The sequence below is a fragment of the Notothenia rossii genome (assembly GCF_949606895.1).
Source record: "Notothenia rossii genome assembly, chromosome: 8".
NCBI classification, from domain to species: Eukaryota; Metazoa; Chordata; class Actinopteri; order Perciformes; family Nototheniidae; genus Notothenia; species Notothenia rossii.
Window position 1 is genome coordinate 14906685 of NC_136906.1, and position 27645 is coordinate 14934329.

General features: G+C 42.5%; 1 protein-coding gene across 2 annotated transcripts in view; it reads left to right on the plus strand.

The window, feature by feature from the left end:
* The first annotated feature begins 959 nt into the window (after positions 1–959).
* The window catches only part of fam20ca (FAM20C golgi associated secretory pathway kinase a), a 37467-nt gene continuing 10781 nt past the window's right edge, over positions 960–27645 (plus strand). Inside the window, exons 1-4 of one of the 2 annotated variants that reach the window (XM_079644832.1) lie at positions 960–2292; positions 3068–3252; positions 7001–7079; positions 7962–7991. In XM_079644832.1, the coding sequence (XP_079500958.1) occupies positions 1739–2292; positions 3068–3252; positions 7001–7079; positions 7962–7991 (848 nt within the window). In that variant the 5' untranslated portion in view covers positions 960–1738. The remainder of the gene's footprint in view (positions 2293–3067; positions 3253–7000; positions 7080–7961; positions 7992–27645) is intronic. The other variant, XM_079644833.1, reaches the window with a different exon arrangement.

A 27645-nucleotide genomic window follows, 5' to 3' on the forward strand; every position in this document is an offset into this window, starting at 1 on the left:
TAGTAGTAGTAGTAGTAGTAGAAGTAGTTTATTTGCATTCATTCTATCTGAATCTTTTCGAGGCTAGTATTTGGCAGGAAATGCAGACGTATTCACCTGTAAACGCATACTGAGCGACATACACGCACATTTACCATTTACCTCACTGTATAACAAAGTAACTGTGTTGATAATAATAATAATAAACAGGAATTATATTTGCAAAGTACTTTGAGGGGGGGCCTCATCTCACAATGTCGCTTGGGGCCCCAAGTTGGCCAGGGACGGCCCTGTCTGCAATACAAATCATTGTAAATTAAATGCATTTAGGCAAACAAAAAGCAAGGCTATTTGTTATTTATTGTACACTTATCTAAGTGTACAATAAATCCCAATATCTAGGTTACTTTGTGCACAGTGCCTGTGTACATGCGTTTTAAAAGGAGGCCACAATCACACGCATGGCACTTTCTCTGCATTTCTGCTTATGTGCGAGTTTATAAATCAGCTGCCTGTTCTCTTGGGAGCTTAAAATAGCAATCGTTTATATTAGTATGTTTGTGTGTTTGACCAGTGCACTGTGTGTGTTGTGTTTAGCATGTTTAAACCAACTTTAGTGCAATGAGCCAGTTTGTATCAATCATCTATTCTTGTGTCAACCTCTTATGGCTGTAACATTGAATTCCAATTATTCCTGATTTAGCGAGCACTGATTTACCTTGGCTCATCCTCAGGCCCCCTATGTCCACTTCTAAAACTACTAGCGGCTCATTGTGCACTCTGAATAAGGGCGTACAGTGGGTCTTCACCGTATGCACTCGCATTGTCCTTCAGATCAGACATCACACATCCAGCGGTGTGTTCCGGGCTGTGCCAACGCCCTCTGGCTGCAGGCAGGGGGATTGCAACCTCCCAGGGTTTCAGTCCTCAGCCCTGAAGCTCGCCTCTCATGTCACTAGCGCTTCAGCAGGACGCAGCCAGCCTCTTCCTTGTGACGTTACCGAGGCTCAGAGGGCTCCGATCATAATATTTAACACACACACCCTGGATGAACACTTTGAAGGAAGACAAGGCGCTGTAAAGGAGGGAGTGGGCATATGACAAGCAGGATCCCTGCACCTGCCAGCCAGTCTCTGATTTGACTTCAACGAGACATCAGAGCGGGACAGCATCCAAGCATCTCAGCGGATCAACTATCTTTATGGAATTTCACTTTTTTTTTAATCATCCTAAATACAAGGAAGGCTGTGTTTCTGCGGACTATGTCAATCCCTCCTGTTACTTTCCCCCCAGTTATGACACATTTGACATCTCACTCCGTGCTGGCAACGATAGAAGGAAGCAGATTTAAGGAAGAACATCGGTGTTTTTAACTGGAACCCACTCCTTCCTCCTCCTTTCTTGTTCATTTTCTTAACGATTTATTTAGGGTTCAGTCCTCCTCACACTGTATCCTGCTCAACAAGGCAATGAATGAGAGGCACTTCTTGAGCTGCTGCCAGTGAAGAGTCCACAGCCCACAATGGGTCAGTCCACCTGTCTGACTGGGAATGAAGAATTTGGACTATTGTAAAAAATAAAGACTGAGCACATCATGGAGTTGATACGCTGACATGCATTGTGTGTGCAATGATTACAGTACAACTGGAAGCCAACATTGCTGCTTTGTCATCGCATAACAGTGTTGGACGTCAATGTCGGTGTCTGTAAGGTGCGCTGCTCTTAAAGCTTTCTCTGCGTAAGGAAAATACATTTTAAGATGATTTTGTTTCGTAAATTCCGAGTGTTGATACTCATGGTGTTTCTGGTCGCGTGCACAATGCACATCATGATAGACTTGTTACCGAAACTAGAGAAGCGGGCGGCAGGAGCGGACAGCGGGGACAGCGGCTGTCAGTGCGCTCAGCACCCGGGCGGGGAGGCGCAGGGCTGGGGGAAGCAGCGCGCCAGGTCGGCGGCGGAAGCGGGCTGGCCTAACAAACACACGCTGAGAATCCTGCAAGATTTCAGCAACGAGCCAAGCTCCAACCTCACGTCGCATTCCCTGGAAAAGATCACAGCAGCTGCCGGTGACAGAGCCGAGTCCTTCCGGCGGATCAGACCATCAGGAGGGAAGGCGGAGGACCACAAGCCGCTCATCGGAGACGCCAGCTGGGGTCGAACCGTCCCTGCCCACGGTGTCTCCCGACTGACCGCTCTCTTTGAACATCCTTTATACAAGGTTGACCTTCCATCCTTCACGAACGATGACACTTTGTTCAACCTCAACACTGACATCAGGCTTTACCCCAAAGCAACAGGGAACGGAGGATGGTAAGCTGATGGGCATCTGTTACACTTAAAGGGTTACAAGTGGGACAGTGCAGACTGCTTTGCCATTTCTCACTGTTAATGGGAAGGTTGATCAGATGAAAGTATAGGGACCAAAATCAGGTGATATAGGCTACATGCTTGCATCATAGTTATCTGATATTTACAATGAAGTAGTTGTTTTGAAATAGCTTTATTGCTTTATGATGTTTGTCCAATTTGCATACTTTTGCATAATGTCCATGCAGGCATACCTATCATGAGACATATGCCAGTGCATATATCCGTCTGTTTGTCTGTCTGTCTGTCTGTCTGTCTGTCTGTCTGTCTGTCTGTCTGTCTGTCTGCCTGCCTGTTTAAATATATTCAAATCAATCAGTTCCTCTATACACCCTGTCAGTTTTATCTGCCGTCAATGTACAGTAATGTCCACTCATGCATCTGCTGCATGCACCCCTGTCTCATATTCTCATGCCATTTTACCTTATTACGCACACAACTTATGAGTAATCATCCTGCTTGGTTTTTGTTTAAATATCAGTCAACAAAACTGTCTTTGTTTTCGTCTTAAAATAGTTACAAATCCATGTGTTAATTATAGACGAAATACTCAGTGCCAATTCCTCCACCACTAATTTCTCTTTTACAGTTTGGCTGTATCAACAGACTGCAACAAATACTGCATCCATCAATAACATCGACTTACGATAATCTGAATGGGAATCTGCTTGCACCACAACTTCTTGGTAAACCCTCCTCTCCACTCCCTGTTTTTCAGGCACAATGAGGAGGGGAACGAGGAGGAGGAGGAGTTCTCTCCGACAGGAGAGGTGATGGCAGAATCTTACCCCAACTGGTTACGTTTCCACATCGGCATCAACCGCTACGAGATGTACTCCAGACACAGTGTTGTGCTGGACGCCCTGCTGAAGGACCTCGCCTCACAGAGGATCACCAGCGTCGGTGAGTCAGTCAGGGAGAGCTATGTTACCAAGGTGTGTGTGTTTGGATGTGTGTATAATTTCAGTGAAGTCTTGGTCAATATTTTGACTATCCTGTGATGTAATGCAACCTCAGAGGCTTTGCCACCATGGCCATATGTGTTGGGTAAAAGCAATGAATATTACAAAATAAACATGTAATAAGTTTTAGGAGCAGTATCAGCAATCAAACCCCAAGCTGGTTGATTTGATTATCATCGGTAATTTAAATGCAAAAACAGTATCACTACACAAAAATCCCAGAGGTTAGCACCTAAAACCATTAGACACTTATTTATAAGTCTTGATGGAAAAAACAAACAAAATACATAGAAACATACATATCGATAGTCCCCCTTGAAACTCCACACGCATGCTCTAAACTCCTTTTTGTTAAAAGTGAACCATTAACTCAACCCTCCCCACATAATCACCAACATTTTATCTTTTAAATAAAAAATGAAACCTTAGAGTGGACTGAGTGCACCTGACTTCCTGTGTGTAAAGTGCGCACGTGTGTGAGAAGGAGGTCACAATCACACAAATCTTGCCCCTTATCTGTATTTCTGCTTATGCACGCAAGTTTATAAAACAGTGATCAGCTGCCTCTTCTATTGAGAGCTTACTATAGATTCTAACAACCCTTCTTTATTATATAATGTGTGTGTGTCGCTGTGTGAGAGCATTTTTGCCCCCGTCAACATGTTTGTTTAGATGTGTGTTACTGCTGCTTAAAGGTGGGGTATACGTTTGAGAAACCGGCTCGAGATACACTCGTTGTTATATTCCATGGAATGCTCTTATCATCCCGATAGCAATGAATATCTGAAGTGCTTTGACAAAAAATCCATAACAAAATTTCATCTGTGGAAGCTGTAGTACTGTAAAAAGCACGACCAATCATTTTAGCCGGCCCGGCCTGGAACGCTGACAGGCAGGTAGGCCAACCGCGCACATGACCAATGAGGGCACAAGATAAGTTTGTGCACAGATGGAATGCTGACAGGTAGCTAGGCCATCCAGTTATAAATACCACACGATCAATGTATCATATATCTATAATTTATCATACTATAATTTATTATACTGACATTATTTACGCTCTGTAAAAAAGAGATGTTGTCTGAGTGTGAAGTTTGCTAAAGTGGCTTCATACAAACGACATGAATACCAACATATCCTCCAGTGGCGCATGCTGTTATCTCCATTCCTTTGTGCATCAGTGTCATTGTATTTCTTATTGAGGTTGCCTCCTCTGTCTAATTTTTATGATTCCCTCACAGGCAACTTGCAATCTTTCATCATTCATGCTACACATCTCAGTTTACACTTAGTAGTGTTTGCTTTTTGTGCTCTCTGTTAGTAATTTATAAACCATCAATGAGCGCCCTGACACACCTACTGTATATTACACCGTCTGTCTTCTGAAAAGAAAAATGCAGTGCTTTTGTGTTTGGTAGCATGCGTCAAAGCTTTGTGCCCGATAATTGGTGCCCACACTTACCACATACCTGTCCCACTACAATTACACAACAGAGACAGCATTAGAAAGTTTCCCTGCTCAGCATTTTCACTTCTTCCCCCTCTGTGTTTGTCTCTCTGCGGCCTTTTGTTCAGTCCTCAGCTGGACTCATAAATCATACGCACAGTGCCGTGAAGTGGCACAGGTGAGAGCGGAGGGGATTTATCATCACTGCACAGCATTCAGGGGGAATCTGATGGTAGTGGGCGAGGCCTGGAGCTCTCTTAAAGAACAGAGAACATGAAGGTTAAGGAAAGACATCCTTTCATTTGTGGACGCTTGGAGAAACGGCTGAAGAGATGGATCTAAGACATTTATGCACGGACACTGAGACAGATGCCTTTAGGGGAATCATAAGAATGTCTAGTTGAAGTTTACTGTTGTACAAGTCCTATTTGATTGCATGACAGTGCAGAGAAACAATCAGCAGAGCTTTTCCGCTTTTTCACAGGGGATTACCTTTAGTAGTTTGCAATTATAAACATTTTGTAAACATCCAGCACAGAGCAGAGTATTGAGGTCAGCTTCTCACGCATTGTGGCTTATAGGTTCAAGGTCACAGCATTAGAACATTGTAGGGTCGTCTGCAATCCCTCAAAGGTTCAGGGATTGATGTACGAAGTTTAACGATTAATGTATAGGGCACTTTTCCTTTGACCTGGCTTCAGTAAATCTAGAACATGTGTCGTCCTAATGCCGTCAGCAAATTATTTAGCTTTCAATTTCACTCAATATCCATCCTCTGTGCTGAAGAAGAGGCACTGACCAAAGGTAATGTAGATGGAACTTTGTGCAACAGTGGATATATCATACTAAAGCTTTTTGAAAATGAGTCACGGTAAATGGGGAGGCTTGCCAGCGGTGAGTAAAGCAAAGCGAGACAGGCGGAGCATAACGGAAGGAAAGAGAATGAAATAATGACATATACAAACAAGGGACATCTGAGGGAAACGCCAAGAAGCCTATAAACACAAAAGACAGTTCTGTGTAATGGGTGAAGTACAGCCAGCAAGCCATTCAATAAGTGGGTCCACTACAGCGGGCTTATGTTGATTTTGGGGTTAGGCAGAAGCGCTGTATAGTGTAATATGCTCAAGTTAATGCTCTGTAATAAATGGGCAAATCCCCCGAAAGCCTGTCCATTATGACAGAAACACAAGGCATTAGGACAGGCCTGGCGCTCCCTTTGTTTGAGTCGGAGGCAGACAAGAAGCTCACAGTGAGTCTCCGTCAGCCTCTGGGAGACACCGCGGACATGACTGATCGTCAGAGACATGTGCCCCCGCTCCTCACCCGGGGGCCAAGGAGCTCAGCCTAGTGGGAGTCAGAGGAGAAGCAGTCTAATGTGCACAAGCAAATCCTGACAAAGTGTACAGAGAAACATCTGCTCAGAATCAGGTCTGTTACGTGCACTTGTACATTTCATTGTTATTTGATTCAGGAAATGAAGAGTCCTCCGAGTTTCGATGCAATAGGATTCTCAAAATGTTATTGCATTAAAATAAAAGGCAAGTTGGATTTATCAGTGGACTTTATGTGGACATAGAAACAGATTTCCAATGCAAGTGTCATAGCATTTATTGTGGCTCTTTGTTTTCAATACCCACTCCTAGTAAGATGCCGGAGATACAATGAAGCACACGAAATATAAAAAATGAGAGATGAGCAGATGTATCTTGGTGAATTAACATGGATGTGGTGGCTCTTTTTAAAAGTGTGCAATACAAAGTGACCAGGTTGCGAGTTCCAGGACTTTTGACAGAAAATGTTTTGCAAAATGAAACCTACTGTACAACTGCCACTTGAAGCCGCTCTGCTAAATCTCTGGATCTATTTGGCAAGAAAGCTGCACATGTTGTTATCAAGAAACAGTCACTCTGTCACACTCTGACAAATTGTCCATTTACAGTTGCATCCCTCCATCAAACCCAGAACTAGCAGACTAGTTGTCAGCAGATGCTTTTCACACCACTCTGTCTCTCAGTCACACCCAGCTCCTATCTGCCACAATTTCACTTTGATTGTACAGTGCCTGGCAAATTGGTCAGCAGATGTGATTGTGCAGCCATTGTGTCCTCCAATTGGCAAGCTACAAAACAGCTGTGCAATTGTGCGGGCATATTTCTGCGTGCTAATGTTTATATGCCTGCATGTGTGTTTGTTTATGCCTGAAATACTCATCAAACATTTCGATTGTTTTTCCTCTCAGCCATGAAATCGGGAGGGACCCAGCTGAAGTTGATCATGACTTTCCAGAATTATGGACAAGCGCTGTTCAAGCCCATGAAGTAAGTAGCACAGATAGACTGCATTTACATATTTCACTACATATCAGAAGGGGACCGCAGATATTGTTAGAGCACACATCTTATAGAAGTTTCTCTGCTTCAACAGATCTCTTAGATTTGAGGAAATCTGCATTTTCCACCACAAATAACTAACATCAAAAATCTGTTTGATACTCATGGCTTGATGCGCCCACTTGTAATGCATACGTTTCAAGAGGGCTAGGAAATCTCATCTGAATACGTTTCAAGAGCTGCCGCTGCATCTATCGGTGCGTTCGGGTACAAAGCTCTCCCCTCTGTGTGATCTTTTTCTGTCTGCTTTTTAATTAACATCATCAGGCTTATGTGATAATTAAAATGAGCATTGAGCCATCGTCGAGGCGTCTTTGGGGAGGCATGTATGCTAGCAAAGGCGCATGGCAAGAAATAACCTCCCTCTCAGCTGTCTGAGTTTTGCCCGATGAATTCCCATAACACAGATAAACAGCGTCCAGGCCAAGTGGGCTGCGATCAGAAGTAATTGCTCAGGAACCTGGTTTTGATTGCTATGATATTCAGAATAAGTTTCTACATGAAAGCCTCAGTGGAGAGTATTGCATTTTTGGGAAAGAGACTTTGAGACAGACAGATGGGTTGTTGTTGTTGTTGAACTTGTGATTGATACTTGTGGAGGCTCACATTATATCAGGTAGAGTTTGTGATGATTCTGTGTTGCAACAAAACCGTTCCCATTGCTATAGCCACAGTAGTGGGAGGATAAGCAGTTTAAACTGAAGATGCTACTGAATATATTTTCACTGTCTCGGTGTGATTTATGGAGAGGCTGCTAAGTTTCTTCAAAGTTTCTTCACCTAATGTTTGGTTTTCATATTCCTGATTCAGCTCCTCTTCACAAGACAGCAGCGGTGGCAGGTCAGAGCTGCAGAGGAGTTATTTTTCTGTCTCCTAACTATGCATTTGAATTCCAAGGTCAATCAGTGGTTGCTTTTTTATAGCATGAGGCATTGTTTATGAACTGAGCTGCAGAGAGTACGGTCCGACCAATGGCCATCTGAGCAAAACCGTTCAAGTCAACAGCAGGACACCCAGCAGGCATCAATGGCATAGTCATATCTGATAAGAGTAGAGATTACCCTGTGTTTTGTGGTCACATTTGACTGGATTAGGCTTTGAGGGGTTGATGTAGGCAACAGAGACATTATGTGTACATGCATGAGTCATGCGTTATGGCAGGATGGGTCAAAGAAGGAGAAGAGCGTTCTGAGTTGTGTCAGGCTGTTGCTCTGAGCATCATGTGTTAATAGCGGTGTTAGGGGGATGGCAGACATCATCAGCAGTCAGGCAATGTCTCATTATACATGCATATGTAGTTTTAATTATGTTTGGTCAAGCGGAACACAGATAATGAGTCCTTTAGGAGTGAAGGTTGTGTCAACTCCTGATATGTCTGCATGACTAAATATATGTATATGTTTATTTATTCGTTTTTATGTCTTTAGAATATACATTTTACTCGGGCATAAAAAAAAAAAATTACAGCAGATGTAAGTCAAATCTTTCTCAGCTGCTGTCAGAAACTCTTTGACAGTAATTACATGTCACATTCTGGATAATATGCTACAGATTCCCGCAGCTCTTTATTTAGCCTGTCAAATTTAATTCAAACATAATGCTTTGACAGTCACAGTCATATGTCTCCAGTGTTTACAGATATTATGCCTAAGTCCTCAGAGCAGAAATACAAAAACATCAGATTTTCCTGAGAAGTAGAAGAATAAGCTTTGTTCTTCTTTTGTTAACGCACCCCGTGAGGTAGTGATTCTTCATGGCATTGATGTGTCCCACTTTTATTTTTGGATCTGTGGTGCATTCTGGGTACAGTAGTTCAGAGCATTGTTGTATTGCATTGTTTTTTTTCTTCGCTTGTCCCATTGTGCAGCATCAAGTGGTGCTTCAAAGAGGCTTTGATGTTTCAGGCCTCCTTTGAGCAGAATGCAGATCTGTTCAGTGGAGTGGGCCAGGAGACTGCACACGCTGACAGCCTGCCAGACACCTCCACACAATGTTGTCTCTGCGCAGCGATGGGAAGAAAAGTTAGCTCCGTTTTATCTGTCTGAAAAACTCTATGATTGGGTTTGATGATTTAAAGTGGGTGCCCACAAAGGGGAAGAAGATGCTTGTTAGTTTTTAAAAGCTGCAATTTGCTTAAGTGTTTTAGGTCACGACGGCTTGTTTTCCCCCCACAAAAAAAAGGCTTTTCCTCAAAATGTTGTGTCTGCCAGATGTTTGTGATCCTCCCAAGCATTTTAATCTGACTATTAAATAAAATATGTACCCTCAGTTGTTGATATTGTAAATGAGGTAAAATGCAAAACGTCAGATATTTACACTAATCATATCCTTCAATACCTAAGATGATTATGAGTGGATGATCACAATGGTGACAGCATGAGGAAATGAGTTCAAAATACACTACATTTGAACTTAAGATGGTAGGATCTACCAAATGTAATTGTTCTGACATTCTAACTGTAATGACGTTTACAAAGGAAACTTTGAAATTCCATCGACATTCATTTTGATGCCATCAGCCTTAAAAAAGGGAAAATATATATAATACAACATATTTATAGTATAAATGTATGTTGTCGTTAGATTGCTGCTGGACCGCCCTGTTAATAGCCATGTGGGCTTCCCTTTGTGTGCAGCTAGCTGAGAGTTAAACTGTTTTGTTGTCTGCAGTGAAAATGTTGATTTGTAAGGCAAAATACCAGCAATTATCCAATTGGAAATGAGGACAATTACCTTTTTGTCAATGTATTTTTACTTTTGGTCATGTCAATGATATAGAAGTTGGTAGAAATGTTTGGATCACACATATTACACAGGATCCTATGCAGCCACCACTACAATTCAACATATAGTATAATATTATATAAGTGTAGTCTTATTTGTATCCTCAACCATCCTGAAAACACTGTTTTTACCAGAATAAATACAACAGCAATAAAATAAAAATGTTATTGTTGATTGAAAGTTTCAATGTCAATGTAAGGAATGGTTATTCTAAGCTTCTAACTATCCAGTGCACTCCATAAAGCTGGGGATATCAGATGGCTCTGAAAGTAAGTGTCAAAGGCTGTAGAGGATGGAGAGGAATGAAGTGACATGTGAAAAGAGAGCACTGGTGTTGGAAGACAGATGAGAGGCAGAGATAGACCGGAGGGGGAGGGGGGGGGGGGGAGCAGACGGCACTGCCAACCTGTCAAGGAACTGGGACTTCCAGCTGGAGCCGGGTTACAGGCCGAGGGGGAGGCCCTCCATGCCAGCCCTCCGTGTCTGTCTGGCTCAAGATCCAGGTTCCTCTTCCTATCCATCCCCTGCCAATATCCTGGTTGTGGTGTATACAGAAATACAATGTTCATGTCATGCTAATTGGATTTGTCAGATGGAGGGTTTGAAAGAGGAGGTGTAAGCCTCAGATATGCAAAAAAATAAATAATGTTTCCCTCGCACGCCGTTTGACAAGCCTGTTCCCAACCCCTCGCTTTGATTCTGATGAATGTCTCATAGTTCAAAATGGTTTATAAATAGCAGGAATAGCAGAAATGTGCCTGTTTGTTGTGTACATTCCCCAGTCATGCCGTGAGCTGTTATATCAACACACAGGGTTCATTGCATGTAAACACCATGTGCGAGAACATATATAGGGCACACATGCGCGTCCTTTAGCACCGTGGGGACTTAGGGGACGTCTCATCTGCATGAGCCAGATGAGCTCTGACAAGCTCTGCTCTTAGCGCTAGTAAAGCCAGTGGGGTTGGCCGTGAAGGCTCTTAGCTGCAACACCCAGGAGGCTGCTTCATTTTTTATCATCTGCATGCTGTTTCATAACCACAAGTCCATTTGAGGGCCTCATCATATCTACAGCCCCCCAGTTGGGTTATGACTGACATTCCTCCAAGGATCCTCTCCATGTCCTGTAGACGGGGGGTAAATCTATTAGTGCTGAAGCCAGCTAATGCCCTCTGCAGAGAGCCTCTCCCTGCTCTGGTTATCGATCTGATTATAAAAGATTGATGATTTATTATTGATTTACAGGCCTTCATGTAAAGTGTGTGAGGAAACAGAGCTGTTCATATAGTGTTTTTGATGGCTTGCTGTATTTATGGTATAAGCTTGATGCTTACAGTTATCAAGCCAAGATCACAATCCAGATATGTTCTTCTTTGAATTTGTGTGTGAATTGTCCTTCACATAGGCAGATACAGTACAAGCATGGATAGAAACCCAATGACTGGATAATGTTTGCACATGTGAAAAAATCCCATCACATGGAGCCTCCAAAGATCCATCATGATCCAAAGAAGCCCATTGTTAGGAACCTGAACATCTCATTTCATGGATGAACTCAGCATGATGACATACACATGCACACTGTACATCTACATATGCTTGTAAACGTAGGAATTCACTGCACTACCACATACAAAGCCCCCTTCTGTATTCACGAGTATCCTTTCTGATGTATTTTTCATTTTCTTAGACCTTTAAGGTAAACGTATTGCTCACATCATATCAATTTCAGTTTTTTCTTCTTCTTTGGTAGTCACTTGTTTAACAGTGTTTCCCTGAAGAGCTCCAAGAAGGGCCATAAGAAAGTTAGACACACTTTTGAGAGGTGCAGTTTGAGCTCATCTTTGGGCGTGTGCACAGATGAAACATGTTATAGACAGCTGTTCGCACAGCTGCGGCTCACACACACAGACACACACAATAGCATATGCACACAAGCTGCGGGGAGAAGGACGCTGAGGGGGCTATAGAGTTCACGCACCCTCCATCACTCAGGGCTGGTACTGGAGAATGTGTGCGCGGCGAGCCAAGTCGCAGCTGTATCCGCTCACTCAGAGCTGTGGGCATATTACACAGAAGGTGACGACTACGAGCCAACTCTATGTCTCCACACACTGTAGAAAACCAGCTCGTTCCCTCCCAACCGCTCACTATTCAACACTTCCCTAATGACTTCCAGCGTGACAAGTCAAAAAGTCTTGAAGCGCACAAGAGACTATAAAAGTGATGAAACGTCAGGTCTTTTCACATTAACATCCTCTTCGTCTAGACCTTGGTGATTTTATTGGGAATGATTCTAATTCAACAAATAAAAAGCTGAAGTGTCGTATCTATATTTTAACGTGAAGATTATGTAAACTATGGCTTTGTCTGAGGTTTTCCCAGCAGCCCCTGCTCTGCCGCCCTGGCATCAGATTGGTCTTGCAGAGGGTCCACTCATGTCACACAAGGCCAATCATCTAGCATCGGACACAGCAGCTCAGGATGTGAAGCAATTTGTCTGAGCTGACCTTTGAAATAGATGAGGATCTGTAGAGCAGGTGTGGTCTGCTCACGAGTGGGCATGTCGTGCGAAGTTCGTCTAGGAAGTGGTTTATACTTCTCTTTTTGTCCTCGCTTCATTTTTGATTTTTGCTTGTGAACATATAGCTCTACAATACATGTTGGGAGAAAGAGAAAACACAAGTGTATATAGGAAGAAGAGAAAACTGGATTTTGTAAGATGCGTGAGGCAGTTAGAGAGACAAGCTGTCTGCCCTGTTTGAGAGATGTAGACAGAGGGAGTTACCAAAGAGTGTTGTACAACAAAACTCTTTGATTGTGTTGACATCCCTGTGGGGGTTAGTCTTTACCGTTTCTTGGTGAGGTTAGGAAACTAGTTACTTGTTTCAAAAGATTCCATTTCGAATGCAATATGGTGCATTTTCTTACTGAACAATTTATGTCCAGTGCAGAATAGTGTGTTCCTCAATATTGTGAGGCTGCGGTTGGTGAACTGGAATGAATAGAGTTTGCATCTCATTATAGAGCTCCAATTAACATTTGCCTTTTCTATTAGCCCACGATCTTTGCCTAATTGAACCAAATATCTCGCCTAGCCCTAATCACACCTTGACCATAGTTTATTTCCCATAGCCTCAATATTTCCCTAGACCCTAGACTTTGAATGTAAGCTCATTAATACAGGAGGTGGTTCCAGCAGTAAAGTTTGATTTATTAAGAAATGGCTTTTGTTGGTCGTAAAAAAATGGAAACCAGACACAGAGAAACACCTAAGGCAAAGTTAATGTCTGCTGTCAAACATTATCTGCTGCGATCCTCCTCTACATTTTATTATCACACACACACACACACACACACACACACACACACACACACACACACACACACACACACACACACACACACACACACACACACACACACACACACACACACACACACACACACACACACACACACACAAGTGAGTGTTGAAGTTTCACAACATCTGTTTCTCCTGCAGCTTCGTACTCGCAGCCAGGCGGCCTTAGACGGCAGGTCCGATGGCTTTTTATTCAGGCTCTCGGCACTACCGGCTCCCTCTGCGCGTCTTTAAGCTTCATTTGTTTTTAAACTGCTCTAATACGGCTCAGGATTGCTCATCTTACATAGCCGCTTTTCTCCTTCCCCCCTTCAACACTCCTCTTTCATCCCAACACTCACCTCTCGACTTCTTTATTAACCTTCAAAGATTTATGTCATCTAGCTTCAGGCTGCTGCTGCTGTAACATTACTGCAAGGGTCGTACCATGTGTGTAGGTTCTCACTCTCTGGGTGTTTCTCAATCGCGAGGATGCTGGCTTGGTAGTCGCGTACTTCCAAGTCACCTCCTTCAGAAACGAAGCAAGTATGCTTCCAAGCCACGGCTTCGGAAAACGAAGAAGAATGGAACAGGCTAACAAGTGTGCCACTCTCTCTAACGGTTTCAACATAAACTGTACCGAAAATAAATACCTCACGATGTCTATCTAATTATGAACTTGCTTTACTTTCACAGACACATTTTTGATGATAACAAACAAATGTAACAAAGTAACATATTTATCAACACATGTTCTACGCCACTACATACTTACATTTAAATGTAAGTCGGTTCAGCAATTCTCCGCAAGGGTTTTTGAAATTGGTCCGTGCGCAAAGCATTGTGGGGATTTTAAGGACGTGAAGTCTACCCATGTGCAGCCTCGAAATTACCCCCAAACCAAGGACGCGGCCTTGGTGGAATTCCAAGTATGCTGGAGATTAGAACAACCCTTCGGTGGCACTCGATGACGTAGCATCCTTGAAATATTGGCTTGGAAGCCAGTTTCCTCGAGATTGAGAAACGGCCACAGTTTCCCTCATTTACACTGAATTATACTTTTTTCTATTTCAGGCAGTCATGTAAACAACCCCGCGTAATGACATTCTCAATATTTCAGTTACACACTGTTGTTGCTGAGCAAAGGATGTGGGTTGTTTGCCTGTGATTGAACTTGAAGTGTTTTTATCTGGTTAACCATGCATGTATTGTGCGTGCGTATATGTGTGTGTGTGTGTGTGTGTGTGTGTGTGTGTGTGTGTGTGTGTCGGTGCAGTCATTGTGTGGGCGCTGTTATGCGTTGACCTCTCGTAGGCTGTGAGATGAGCCGGTTAATTAGCGCGATGCTTTGACGCTTGTGTAACCAGCTGCGTTCAGTGGCTTGTCACATCTGCCCAGTCCTCAGCAAACACACTGTTTCAGCTGGTCATTTGTGGCAGCGAAAGTTTAATAAAGCTTAGTGAAGTCTTGATAAAGTCTACCGCCAGTGTTCAGTGTGTAATGTTTTAATTGAAGTGTCAATCACGTATGTGTGTTCTGCTTAATGTCTTTTGTGACTCGTCATTAAAGTGTGCGCTCAGTCATCTTATATCATTCCCATCCATCATAATTAACAGCTGACTCATTTCTAATCCATTTCTGGATGATCTCAAAAGAAGTGACATCTTTTCATGTCTCTCTTTCTCTCTGTGCCTGTGTGTTGTCTGTGTCTCAGCTCGTTGTCTCTTTTAAAGTTGAGACCCTGAACGTGCCTGTTAATCATCTCAAGTCTCAAATATTTTTTTTCTGACACACTGAGAACTGAAACACAGAGAACTGTTCTCCCGAGCACTAAACTCCCATCACACCCTCGTCGCTCTCACACACTTCACATATCGACATTCTTCATGAATGTTTTACTAGGTCAGCTCCTGAAGAAGTGGCTTTCCTTCCTCACCATCCCTCCCTCCCTTCATCCCTTCTCTCTGTCCTTCTCTCTCTCTGTCTCCACCTCCCTTTCTTGCTCCTTTCTTCACTTTGTTTGTTTGATTTGTTGAGGCGGTACTAATCTTCGGCTTGTCCCTCGCCTCTTTGCTCTGTATTTTTAGATTCTCTCCATTTTCTCTCTGTCTGACAAGTGTTTATGCGCTCACAGTGTAATGTGGCAGAGCCGTGAGTATCCTAATCGTAATGTGATTACAGGCCGACTGAGTGGCTGGAGATGATACCGTGAGTGAAGGAGCATTTCTTGTTTTTCAACCCGAGGTCCACTAGATCAAGACACTTTTTTATAACACCAATTATGGAAAGTCACTGGATTACATTCTTGTGTAAATGTAATATGAGGAATATTGAGGAAATAATCTACATGGAAACATCTTAGAGGCTTTTCCAGGAAATAGTCAAAATCACAAAATGTAAAGGCTAGCTGTGTCCTCCGTTTATAGTCTTTATGCTAAGCTAAGCTAACCTAACCAATGATAAGCATATTTTCCACATCTGGAACTCTTCTTCTTATAACAAACATTGTTGGTTAGAAAGACACATAGGATAAAGGTTGCAACCATTGGCTTAAAAACAGGTAAACAGACTTGTGTAACTTTGGTAAGGTTTTGTGATGAAGACATGATGGATCAAAAGCTTGCACCAACCTTACACAATTCAAGCAATGTTGTTTGTTTTGAGTTTTCAGAACAGGTTTCCTATAACCAATCACAGTTGCATATACAGTAGGCTGATTTGATGCCTATGTGATGACTAGATCAAGAGGTCTGTTGATTCTTTAATCCTAGCGTTTTGGTCCTGATATTTGAACTGCATGCCGGTGTATATGTTTGTTTTTGTTTGTTTGTTTTTGCCCATGCCTGTGGATGTGTGGTTGGGAGCAGAGTGTGTGTGCTCCTCTGCGTTTACACCACATCACAGTGAATCACATTCTTGCAGTTGTGCACGCTTGTTGCGGTTCCTGGCCCTGTTTTTTTCACTGCTTTGTGTGGTTATGTTGCTCAGCCATCCTAACTTATCATTAAAGCCCAAAATACTGTATGGGGGGAATTCCTAAGCTTCCCACTTGGAATGTCGCTGCCGCATTTGCCTGGAATGCTACAGATTAATTTCCCTCCAGGAGGTGAATTCTAGACGAATATCTCTTTTTACGAGGCGAGGAAAGCAAGGCAAATCCTGACTTATGAAGGGAATACATTGTGTAACTTAGGCAGAAGTCTCCACTGAAATGACACAAACGTTCCAGGTTGGTTATCTTAAATGAGCACTCAGGAACGCTGTATTTAACTGAGGGGAATTTTCTGGATAATTGTCCTCTAAGTGTCTAGGTGAATCCACAATCTGAGAGTAAGAGTCTTTGTATTTTAGCAATTTACCATGAGCAGTAAGACAACAACTTACTGTGCGACAGAAACGTTGCTAATTGCCCCAATGTTTTCTATTTGTGTTCTTTCTCAGGAGCCATAATGAGGATAATTGTTTGGGATCAGACGGACCAAAAGGGCTGATTCTTCTTCTTGTTTTTTATTAAAGCAGTCTGAAAATGACAGAGCACACATGCTGTATTGTTACTTTGTCACTAAATCAACTGTTTCCTCTTAACAATGGGACCACACGCACTGCAGCACCCAGTCATTAGATAACAGCCTTTCCCAGGTAGATCTATCACAGTCCCCCTGAAGGTCTCCAGGCCAAATGAATGAAACAACAGTTCTTGGACAGAGAGAAAGAGTGAGAGCATTGTGCCTCTGTAACTTGGGCCTTTTGTGACAGCATGCATAGAGGTTAATACATCCATTATGGGCCAGACCTGTGCTGTCTAAGCCTGTCCCATATGCAAGGTGGCAATTAGGCTGTGTGTGTCTCCCCTGTACCCCCCCCCCCCCCCCCCCCGACAAGCCAGAGAACGAGGAGGAGAATGCAATCATTGTGTAGTCAATTAAAGCAGAGGACGGTTCTGCCTGGCTTTGCCCATTGTCAGGGCAGGATGTGGGAGGGGCTGCGGTGGCCAGGTCTGGTATCACCGGGCCACCTGATCCAGGGGCTTGCCTGCTGGGTCACCCCTCACCTCCAACCCTCCTTTTTGCAGCAGTGATGCAAACAGAAGAGCCTCTGTGCAGGAGGTGCACGGAGACTCTGAGTCGGTTTTACTGCTGCCGGGGAGATTGTTCTCAAAAGGAGAGCTAGTGCAGCCTCTGAGATATCAAAAACGGTTAAGATAAATCTATTTCGGATGTAGCAAATGACAAGGTACAATTTATATATCCCAGTTGTTTGATATTATTTATTTATATTTGAGAAAGCACTGTCCCCATGCCCTACCTATCTTTAAGGTCGTTACACAGCAACATTATTAAATTATACATTCTATAATCAATTCTAAACACTAGCTCACGTTATAATCGATACAATTATTGAATACAAATGCAGCAAAATACAGATTTAATGTTCAGACTTTTGATTTCACACTGGACACAGAAACCAGTCACAAATGTGAATGTCCCCTCTGTGGGATGAATAAAGGTATCCTGATTCTGATTCAGTCTCCTGGGCGTTTGACCCAATTGCGTTTCCTCTGAATGTAATTGACAGTGCAGTTTAGTTGTATGGGAATGTGATTTTTAGTAGACCAGGCTTGAACAGAAACTGAATGTATCCAAAGGCAGGAGCAGACTGATGTAACAGCATGTCCTCCCAGTGGACCTGTGGGCAGGCAGTTAGTCTAGCAAGTATTAAAAGATACAAATACCATATTGTCTTTGATTCTGCCATGTCGACAGCTATCCGTGTATGTGTAAAGTGGGTTTATACTGTACAGCAGAGAAATGAGCTAACTTTACTATGGTATCTTCTGCTTTTATATATACTTGAAAATAAACTGTGACCAAATCTAGCTAGTTATAGCAAACGTGTGAAACTAAAGGTCTACAGACACACTCTGGGACAAAGGCGCACTGGTCCTTTGAGCTGAATTTGAATTACGACATCCTCAATTTGCGACTCAGACTCAGGATGCTATTGTATGCTTACATGAGTACCATTAGACAAAATTAGAAAAACTGTCACATTTTGTCCAGATGTTGGCACTTAAAGAAATCACAAAACTTATGACAATTACACCAAGGGTGGCAATAATGTGGCAACACATCCAACAGTTGTCAACCTAGTCACAAGGTTATTGAGTCATGAACAAATGAAATGCTGTGTCAATCAATGTATTTGAGGTAAAGACTTCAACATGCTGGTGGTACTAAAAGTCAGGGATTCAAAAGTCATTGGGTACAAACATCTCAAAGCCTACTGACTTCTAATTGTCCTATAGCTCCACCAGCCAGTTGTTGCGTCAGTTCTCCGGGAGAGGGGTGGTTGGGATGGGATGGGGCGGGGTTAAGGGAAAGTGAGTAAGGGTTCTTTTGGTGGGGGAAAAAAATGAAAATGCCTTAATCGCTGTAATGCACTGTTACACTTTTTTTTTTCTTACATGTGAATAAAAATATTTAGAAAAAAAAAAAAAAATCATTGGGATTCATCCTTTGGTCTCTATCCTTTTTTCAATTGAACACATTTCATTGTAATGTATCCAGTGTTCCTTAAGACAACAACTGGCTGGTGGAGCTATAGGACAATTAGAAACCAGTAGGCTTTGATGTTTGTACACAATTTCAGATGTTCAGTCTGGAACACAGCGGTGGACCAGGCGCCCTACAGCCTGACATTACATGTCTCTAACCGGGCTGCTTGTGAGACTTACAGATGCCACCTAGTCCTAATGCCATGGAGTGCATCTCTGCAAAAATAGAATGTGATGTGGTTTATCGGATTACGATGTGATGTATTTTAAGATGTTCATTATATTGTGCCCCTCTCCTGAGGTATAAAAACAAGAAGGACCAATGTACCAACACCCCATCATCATTACATTATGATACATTGCAACACAATCTGCAGTGACAATAAAGGTCACATTACAAAAGGCAGCCGTCACACGATGATGCATGGACAGCGCCTTGTCATGCGCTGTATGAGAGTCACAGTGAAGATAAATATTGGTTCTCGGATCCTTGCTCTTTTACATGTGAGCTTCATTTGCTTCTATCCGTTGCAATATAAAGTGTGCTGTAATGTATCTTGTCTTTGATAGACACTGACTGAGGAGGAATTTGTATTTGCAGACATCTATTATGGATTCTAGTGTGAAGGCATCCAAAGACTCCTCCTTATTCCTTTCACATAGAAATTAACTCTATTCACCCTCAAGTGCACTGGACTCGATCTAGCCCACTTAGCTCTTTCACAAGGATAAATGCAACCCTTGGAACTGTTTTTTTCAGTGGTTCTACCACTTCCTCCTTCACCGCCATCACCCACTCATGACCACAATGACATCTCTCAGCCACCACTTAGCCTCTGATAGATGGTTTCTATTTAGGAAACGGCATCTGACCGCAAACCACTGAGCACAACAAGACTGTTGACAGGTCTAAATAGAAAAGTTCAGCTGTGGGAGAAAAGAAGGAGCGCAAACATCCATGTCTCGATTTGGTGGCCTCGTCTGCAAAATAGCTTTCTGGAAATACTTTTTCGATTGCTTTCTTTGGTCGGGAATCAAAGTTTTTGAGTTTTATGTAGTTAGGTTTCACTCTGTAGTGTGCAATCCATTTTGGGAAGAAGCGGTGTTGAAAATAACTGACAGCTTGCTAAAATTAAGCTGTTCCCTTTCTGAGCTGAATGTGGTGAGGGATGAACTGCAGGTGCTTTTAGCACTGAACAGAACAGGTTGTTATGACAACACCAAAGCTTCTCAGGTTATTCAGAAACACATTCATTAGGAATCTAAAAACAAAAGACAGCGTTTCAAAATCAAATGGTAGTCATCAGTTATGCGCAGCTGGAATATGGCATTTTAACAAGCCTCGCATCAGACTAATTAAGGGAAAAGTCGTTAGAGAATATAAAAAATAAACGCCAGCCTCTGTGTGCTTCCCTGTCAGTTCATGTTTGTCTCTGTCAATCTTTATCAGCTTTTGTGGTGTGTCCACATTTAGTTCACTGTAAGTAAACACAGATGGTGAAGGGAGTGACTGGCTATCAGCCACACTGTCCTTCAGGAAAATGAAATCGGAAAGAGGAAGATGGAAAAGTAAAGGGGGGGGGTGATGGAGATGTGTTTGTGGATAGATGTCTGTCTGGTTTCTAGCCAGGGAACCTTAAGGTGGCACACACCTGAGGAAGAGAGAGGAAGATCAATGTGGGGTTGGTGAAGATTGCTTACAGCTAAGGCTGAACTATAAATCAGAATGATATCAAAATTGCAGGAGGTACAATATTTGCTAAAGGTGTGCCAAAATAATCATTTACTATATAGTTCTATATACACAGGTTTTTACATTATGAATGTGTGTGTGTGTGTGTGTGTGTGTGTGTGTGTGTGTGTGTGTGTGTGTGTGTGTGTGTGTGTGTGTGTGTGTGTGTGTGTGTGTGTGTGTGTGTGTGTGTGTGTGTGTGTGTGTGTGTGTGTGTGTGTGTGTGTGTGTGTGTGTGTGTGTGTGTGTGTGTGTGTGTGTGTGTGTGTGTGTGTGTGTGTGTGTGTGTGTGTGTGTCTGCTTTTTTGCTTATCTGTGGGTCAACATAACAGGATTGTTTTGGACAAAGCATCTCAAGATATTCCCCCATAGATAAGACAATGGATGTCCACAATGCTCACTCACAATCCAATTTACTTCTTTTGGCTCAAACCATACACAAATCCTCCATGTCTAAGCCCTAGCAGAGTGTGTGTGTGTGTGTGTGTGTGTGTGTGTGTGTGTGTGTGTGTGTGTGTGTGTGTGTGTGTGTGTGTGTGTGTGTGTGTGTGTGTGTGTGTGTGTGTGTGTGTGTGTGTGTGTGTGTGTGTGTGTGTGTGTGTGTGTGTGTGTGTGTGTGTGTGTGTGTGTGTGTGTGTGTGTGTGTGTGTGTGTGTGTGTGTGTGTGTGTGTGTGTGTGTGGGTTTTGGGGAACTAATGCTTCCCAGGATTGAACATAATTTGCTCTAATGGATGTTTGCTGTTCAGCCACTACTTAGTGATAATCAGATAAATCTTAGCGGGCTGTAGTGCAGGCTCGCTCGGCGGACGGACGGACCTTCGTGCAGAGCCTCTCAGTAAAGATTCTCCCTTTAGAGATGATTTATATGGCTTGGCAGGTGTTCCAGTCTTCTTTTCCTCAGCACTCATTCTGGCCCACTAGTGTGCCAATTTCCACTCAGGGAATCTGCTTTGAATTGTATCCCAGGAGGAGAACACGATTGTATTTTCCCCTCTGTCAGAGATTTCTTGTAGCCTTTTATAACCTCACATTTATTTTATGATTGTGAGTGAACATGCCGTCTTCCTAGAAACACATTATTGTCCCAGCTTTTAAGACTGCATATGGTATGTGCTCAAACTAAAGGCATGGTAGCATCCACCCTTTCTTTACCCTACAGCCAACTGCAGGGAACAATCAGAGGGAATTCAGAGTGTAGGTGCCTTCTGCATCTCTCCCCAAGTCCTCATAAGTCTGAGCGGAGAGGCGGCTTTTCGCTGGCCCTGCAGTTTCTGCCGTTTATGGACTGGGATTCTTTTCTCCCCTGCTCTCATCAGCTTCAGAGTACATGTCATGCTGAACACCAAGGCTTGTTACTTAGTCCCTGTGAGAAGGAGACTCATGGTAATGCCCATTGATTTTGTATGCGGGCAGAAACTTGCACACAGTCGCATAGAGGGAAAGATCTTAAAATCCCCATTGATCCCAACAAGCGAGTGCTATCCAGTTGTTTTTTTTTATTATGGAGGTGATGTCGGCCTTTGTTGATCTTTTGGAGCCTCTGTAAGAACAGAAGTGTCAAGGCGGATGCCGTCTTATACTTTTTCCCACATTATGTAGTTTGAATCTGGCTGTTGGTTCTTTGAAGTCCCCCCCTATCTACTCCTCCCTCTCGAAACCTCTGGAGCTTGAGGGATAGAGACAACTGGCTTTCTGGAGGAATTTCCTGCTGGATTTGATCGGGACTGTGCTCCTCTGTTCATGAGTATTAGTGCTTCCCCTTCAACATCATGAATGCTCTCTGGGACACTTGGGTGTCATAATTGTGGTAATAACAAATTCTCACATTCCCAGTGAATAGCTTTACATGCCTGGTGACGATGTTCAGTTTGTCATAGCTGTCACATGTTCAGACTTTTTTGGAACAGGTGGTTATGTTTAAGAACTGTTGAAGACAAAACATGGGTTTCAAAGTGGGGATAAATACTGAGGAAAGCTCACATGCCGTTAGTATGCAGTGTCAACATTTCCAAGCGTATTGTTCTAAGCATCTCAAAGCTTTTGCATGTTGACATCTAATCAGTGCTGACCCAAGAATACCATTGATGTTTGTGCATGTTTGCATAATTCATAATGGGTACTCTGTGCAAAGCCTGTCATGAATCGCGCACCCTTAGGATTGCTTCAGACTTGTGCTATTGAAAGGAGTTAATCCGCTGTGGATGGATATGTAAATAAGACCAAGTGTGTTTCTCCTGATTGTTGAGGATAAACCGATGTGTGCGCTTTGTTTGTTGTGTGGGAGGGAGTGGAGAGAGGGGAGAGACTAACCATAGGCAGAAAGACCTGTCCCATTTTCAAGTATATAATCTCCTTAGTGAACATACATTGCATACATGAGAGCAGCAGTATAATTCCTCATATAAACCTACTGTAAATGCACAGCACTGCCTCGCTGCATGCAGACTGAGTGACAGGGAATGCATATTGGTTGGCATGTCATAACATTTGTGATTTGTGAGGGGCTTTGATTCTGCGAAAGAGACCCACAGTCCTAAGTCAGGTATCTTCAGTATTTGGCTCGATGAAGGAATTGTATTAAATTAAGAAAATTCATGTGTGAAATATGATTGAAACATTGAAGACATTAGTTTTCATGATCACACTTACTAAAATAATCAGTTTGATTACTTCTGAGCTGTTGTGAGAATACATTATTTTGACGTTAAGCTGTGAAACTGTAGCGAGGTCTATTTTCTGATTATTCCGGGTGAATGCAATGCAATTGAAAGGCGTTTGATTCCTTTGACATTTAGTCTATTGATAACAGAGACCTGCCACTTTGGCACTTGTTACTGAAAGCCACTGATGAATGCACGTGTTTCAAGCACAACACTTACTTTGACAAGGATAGCGTGAATGCAGAATACGGCTTAGTTAAAATGAAAGATACGCAGTAGTACTAATAAGGGTTCAAGTTTTTTTCTAACATATTCGAGGAATGCTCTGGACTCCAGGGAGCCTGTTAGGATGATAGTAAGAGATCCCAGAAGCCTAGAAATAATTCTGCAGCTTTGCATCAGGCCTTTACAGTGATGTCAGGCTTTAAACACAGTGCGCTATGGAGCACAATGCCCAGGGGAACACGACTGCATATGTCACACCAGTCAATTAAGGCCAGTGGAGAGAAAATATTCACAGCAGGTTCAGAAATAGCTCTAAGAGTAATGTGGAGCAGAGAAGAGCACTGAGACGAAGAAGTGAGATGCATACTGTGACAATGATGTAATGCATCCTGAATGTGGACCAAGCAATAGGGATTTTATAAAATGACTGAACACTGACTCTTTCCAGGAGAGGTTACAGTGTTTTGTTGTTCAGTCATCTGTTAGAAATAACATCCCTCCCTAGTGCTGGATGAACCTGTTGTGGGTAGGGATTGCAATAAGACTCATTTCCTATCACTGTACTACTGTCGTGTGTGTGTGTGTGTGTGTGTGTGTGTGTGTGTGTGTGTGTGTGTGTGTGTGTGTGTGTGTGTGTGTGTGTGTGTGTGTGTGTGTGTGTGTGTGTGTGTGTGTGTGTGTGTGTGTGTGTGTGTGTGTGTGTGTGTGTGTGTGTGTGTGTGTGTGTGTGTGTGTGTGTGTGTGTGTGTGTGTGTGTGTGTGTGTGTGTGTGTGTGTGTGTGTGTGTGTGTACACTAATCCCCCTCCTTACAGGGTTTTCAATCATATTCTGATCGGAGCTTTTATAGTTTGTTGTTATATTTTGAAGTTTAGTTCCTGTTTAAGTCCCTGATCCCCAACCTGTCATTAGTCATACATTATTTTGTGTGTTTTTCTTTTCCAGCACTGTGTGTTCTGCGTACACACACAGAGTAGTAAGAGCGCAGCAGGGCTTTGCAGAGCCATAAGCCATGTTCTGATCCCTGACATATACAGACAGGGACTCCCAGCCATCTGGCCAGATGAGACAGCTGGATAGGCACGGTCTCTCTTTGACTCTCGATCGTGACTCAACATGACTACACACACACACACACACACACACACACACACACACACACACACACACACACACACACACACACACACACACACACACACACACACACACACACACACACACACACACACACACACCCACACACACACACTTTACACACTTTACACAGGCTCTGAGGGTTCCTGTCATCTATTCTCGAGGGTTGCTGGAGAGCTCTGGTGGTCACAGATAGTGACCTCGCCCACAGATACCAAGCTTCCCTCAAAGCCGTACATTTGGTTTCAAATTCAAGGCCTCAGTTTCTGCCTGCAGGTTTTATTACGGGTGGGAGGTCAGACAGCCAAGAGAGAGTGAAGAAGATAATTGGGGGGAAAAGGAATGAGTGAGATTAAGCTGAATGAGATAATTGGCAGATAGAGAACAGAATGCAATGACTGACTTTTTTGAAGAGAAAGTCAGGCTACAGGGGCTTTCTTTGTCATATATACATTAACTTTGTACCACTTCATATTCATAAGCAAGTGAGGATTTACTACTTTATGTGTATGTAGGATTGCCTCCATGTAACATCTACTTGTGGCAGACAGGCAGTAGGGCCCACTTTTCATCAGAAACAACAACGCGTTTTACATTTTTAAATGCCAAAAATGTCTTGACAACAAATCAAAACAAAAAACCAACAAAACTGCTCGAACAGACTGGCATTGCCACACTGCTGTTTAATAGTATTTGGGCTACTGCGTATATATGTACTTGTTAAACATTTTTTTTTACCAGAAACACCAACCAGACTATGCTTAATCTCACACTTTGTTTGAATGAGTTTAGGGATTTTGGTGGAGCAGAGGTGTACAGCAATATGAGCAGAAACCCTACCAACAGCAGCATTCAGTATCTGTCTGTTGTTTCTTATCATTCTTAGATGTTTTGTTCTGCGGATGCAATCCAAACTTTTATAATTAAAGCATTCATATTAAGTTGATGAATGTAAACGCTTTATTTTTAATTATTTATTTTTCTCTCTTTGTATACATGTACTGTATGTATGTATGTATGTACGTGTATGTATGTGCATGTGTGCATGTGTGTGGGTATGTACACACTTGTATGTGTATATGTAGGTACATATGTGAGTATATGGGTACATGTATTACTATTACTATTCTTTATTTCCTTATCTATTCATTTTCTTTTAATATTATCTTCTACATTACTTTACTTTTACCTATACATGTATCTATTTATTTAGTTAGTTATTTAATTTACTAGCTAGGACCGGGAGGGGGGGAAAGGAAAAATATATATATATATTGACTGTATAAATGTAAACTCATTGTGCCTGACTCAATAAAAAAAAAATATATTAGTAAACACTTTACCTCTTGCCATACATTGATTTTAGGGGTTTTCTTTGGGTACATAAAGGAAACTAGCTCCTTTGTTAAAGCTCAATGTTGTTATCTCTTCATACTGTTTAATACTCATATATACATCTACTGCAACCAAACACACGTTACAGGTCTCTGGTTATATCATGCAGGTCTATGAAAAAGAAATCCAACATGTATGGAAATGGTGCATTTCCTTTAGCATGGTCTTACACGTTTACATTTTACACTGTAACTTGATTGCCTCACATCTTGTATGCACATCATTAAAGAAGCTCCATGACTCTCAAGGGCATCCTGCTCTGATAGAAGATCAATCAATAGACATTCGCACCTCTATACTTACATGCTGAATACTCGGTGCAGCGGAGAGCTGATAATCTTCCTCAGACTTCATATCAATTCCACGCTCTCCCCCAGCTCTTGAGTATTTAATAACTTTGAAATTGAAGCACCGACTTAGGCCATCATTCGTCTTATTCAAGCCCAGGCTTTTTCCCCAGCATTAATATAATGATTTGGCCCATACTACTTCCCACACATGCAGATCCCTCGCCTCTCCCTCCTGGCAGAGCCTCACCCTGTGTGTTGAAAATAGCTGAGGCTAGAACACAACTTCTGTAACATTGATTTGAAATTCAATCTAGACAGCTTCCTCGGCGCTCTGGGACGCTTCTTAGATGCCTCTCTGATACCGAGGCTGGAGGAAGAATGTAGGAAAGTAAGGGGATCAGTAGACAGAGACATGAATACACAAACAAGTATATATATACACTCACAGTACGTTTGTGTATGCAGGTGTACTGTAAACATAAGCACATACACACTCAGCCTCTGCTTGTGCTCTCTCTGATACTTGCTGACAGATAAGCACCCTGTGACACAAATCACCAGGGCGAAGAGGTTTTTTATCTCACAATCTGTTATCCGCTCCCCCATCCTTCCACCTGTCCGTCACCTTGAGAGGTGTATTTGTCAGTAATCTACAAGGTGCCATTTACCCACGAGTGTCCTGAGTTTATTACACTGTTCACTTAGTGTTATCCAAAACCCTCATAGACATAAAGGGCTATCAGCAGTCTATCACACAGGATGAAAGGCAGTCATGAACGGGCCTTTCTTGGTGTAAAGATGAAGGGGAAAGGATGTGTACTTTAAAATGTGTTGGGGTTGAGTGGAACACAAAAAGGAATAATAGGGACATTGACGTGAATACAATAAAGAAATGAGTGAATGAATAAAAGGTGAGGAGAGAAGCGACTGAATAATTGGTGTTAAGGATGGCCAGGCTGGAGAGAGGGAATTTAATGTGGCTGCACTGTGACCGAAATGAATAGGTCAATTAAAACAGGTTGGAAGAAAACCTATTTCTCCGCCTCCTATGTTGGAAATGTGTTTTCTTTCAAACATGACATACATGAAGATATGTTCTTATCATTCTATGAATCCATGTATGTGTGACCATAAAGAGGCTTTCATCCTCCGATGCTATTCTACATCTATCACTGCAATCCCTCATATTGTTTAAAGGGTTCGGTAACTGTTCCATCAGGGCAGACAAGTGATTGAAGTTAAGATAACTCTTTATCATGACAGATGAATGGTGATCATATCATCTTGACAGTAAGGGTTTGGCACTTATATATTTCCCCCAATGGAGCTAAGGCAAGGCAAGTGTATTTAAAAAGAGACAGCAGCAAGACAACTC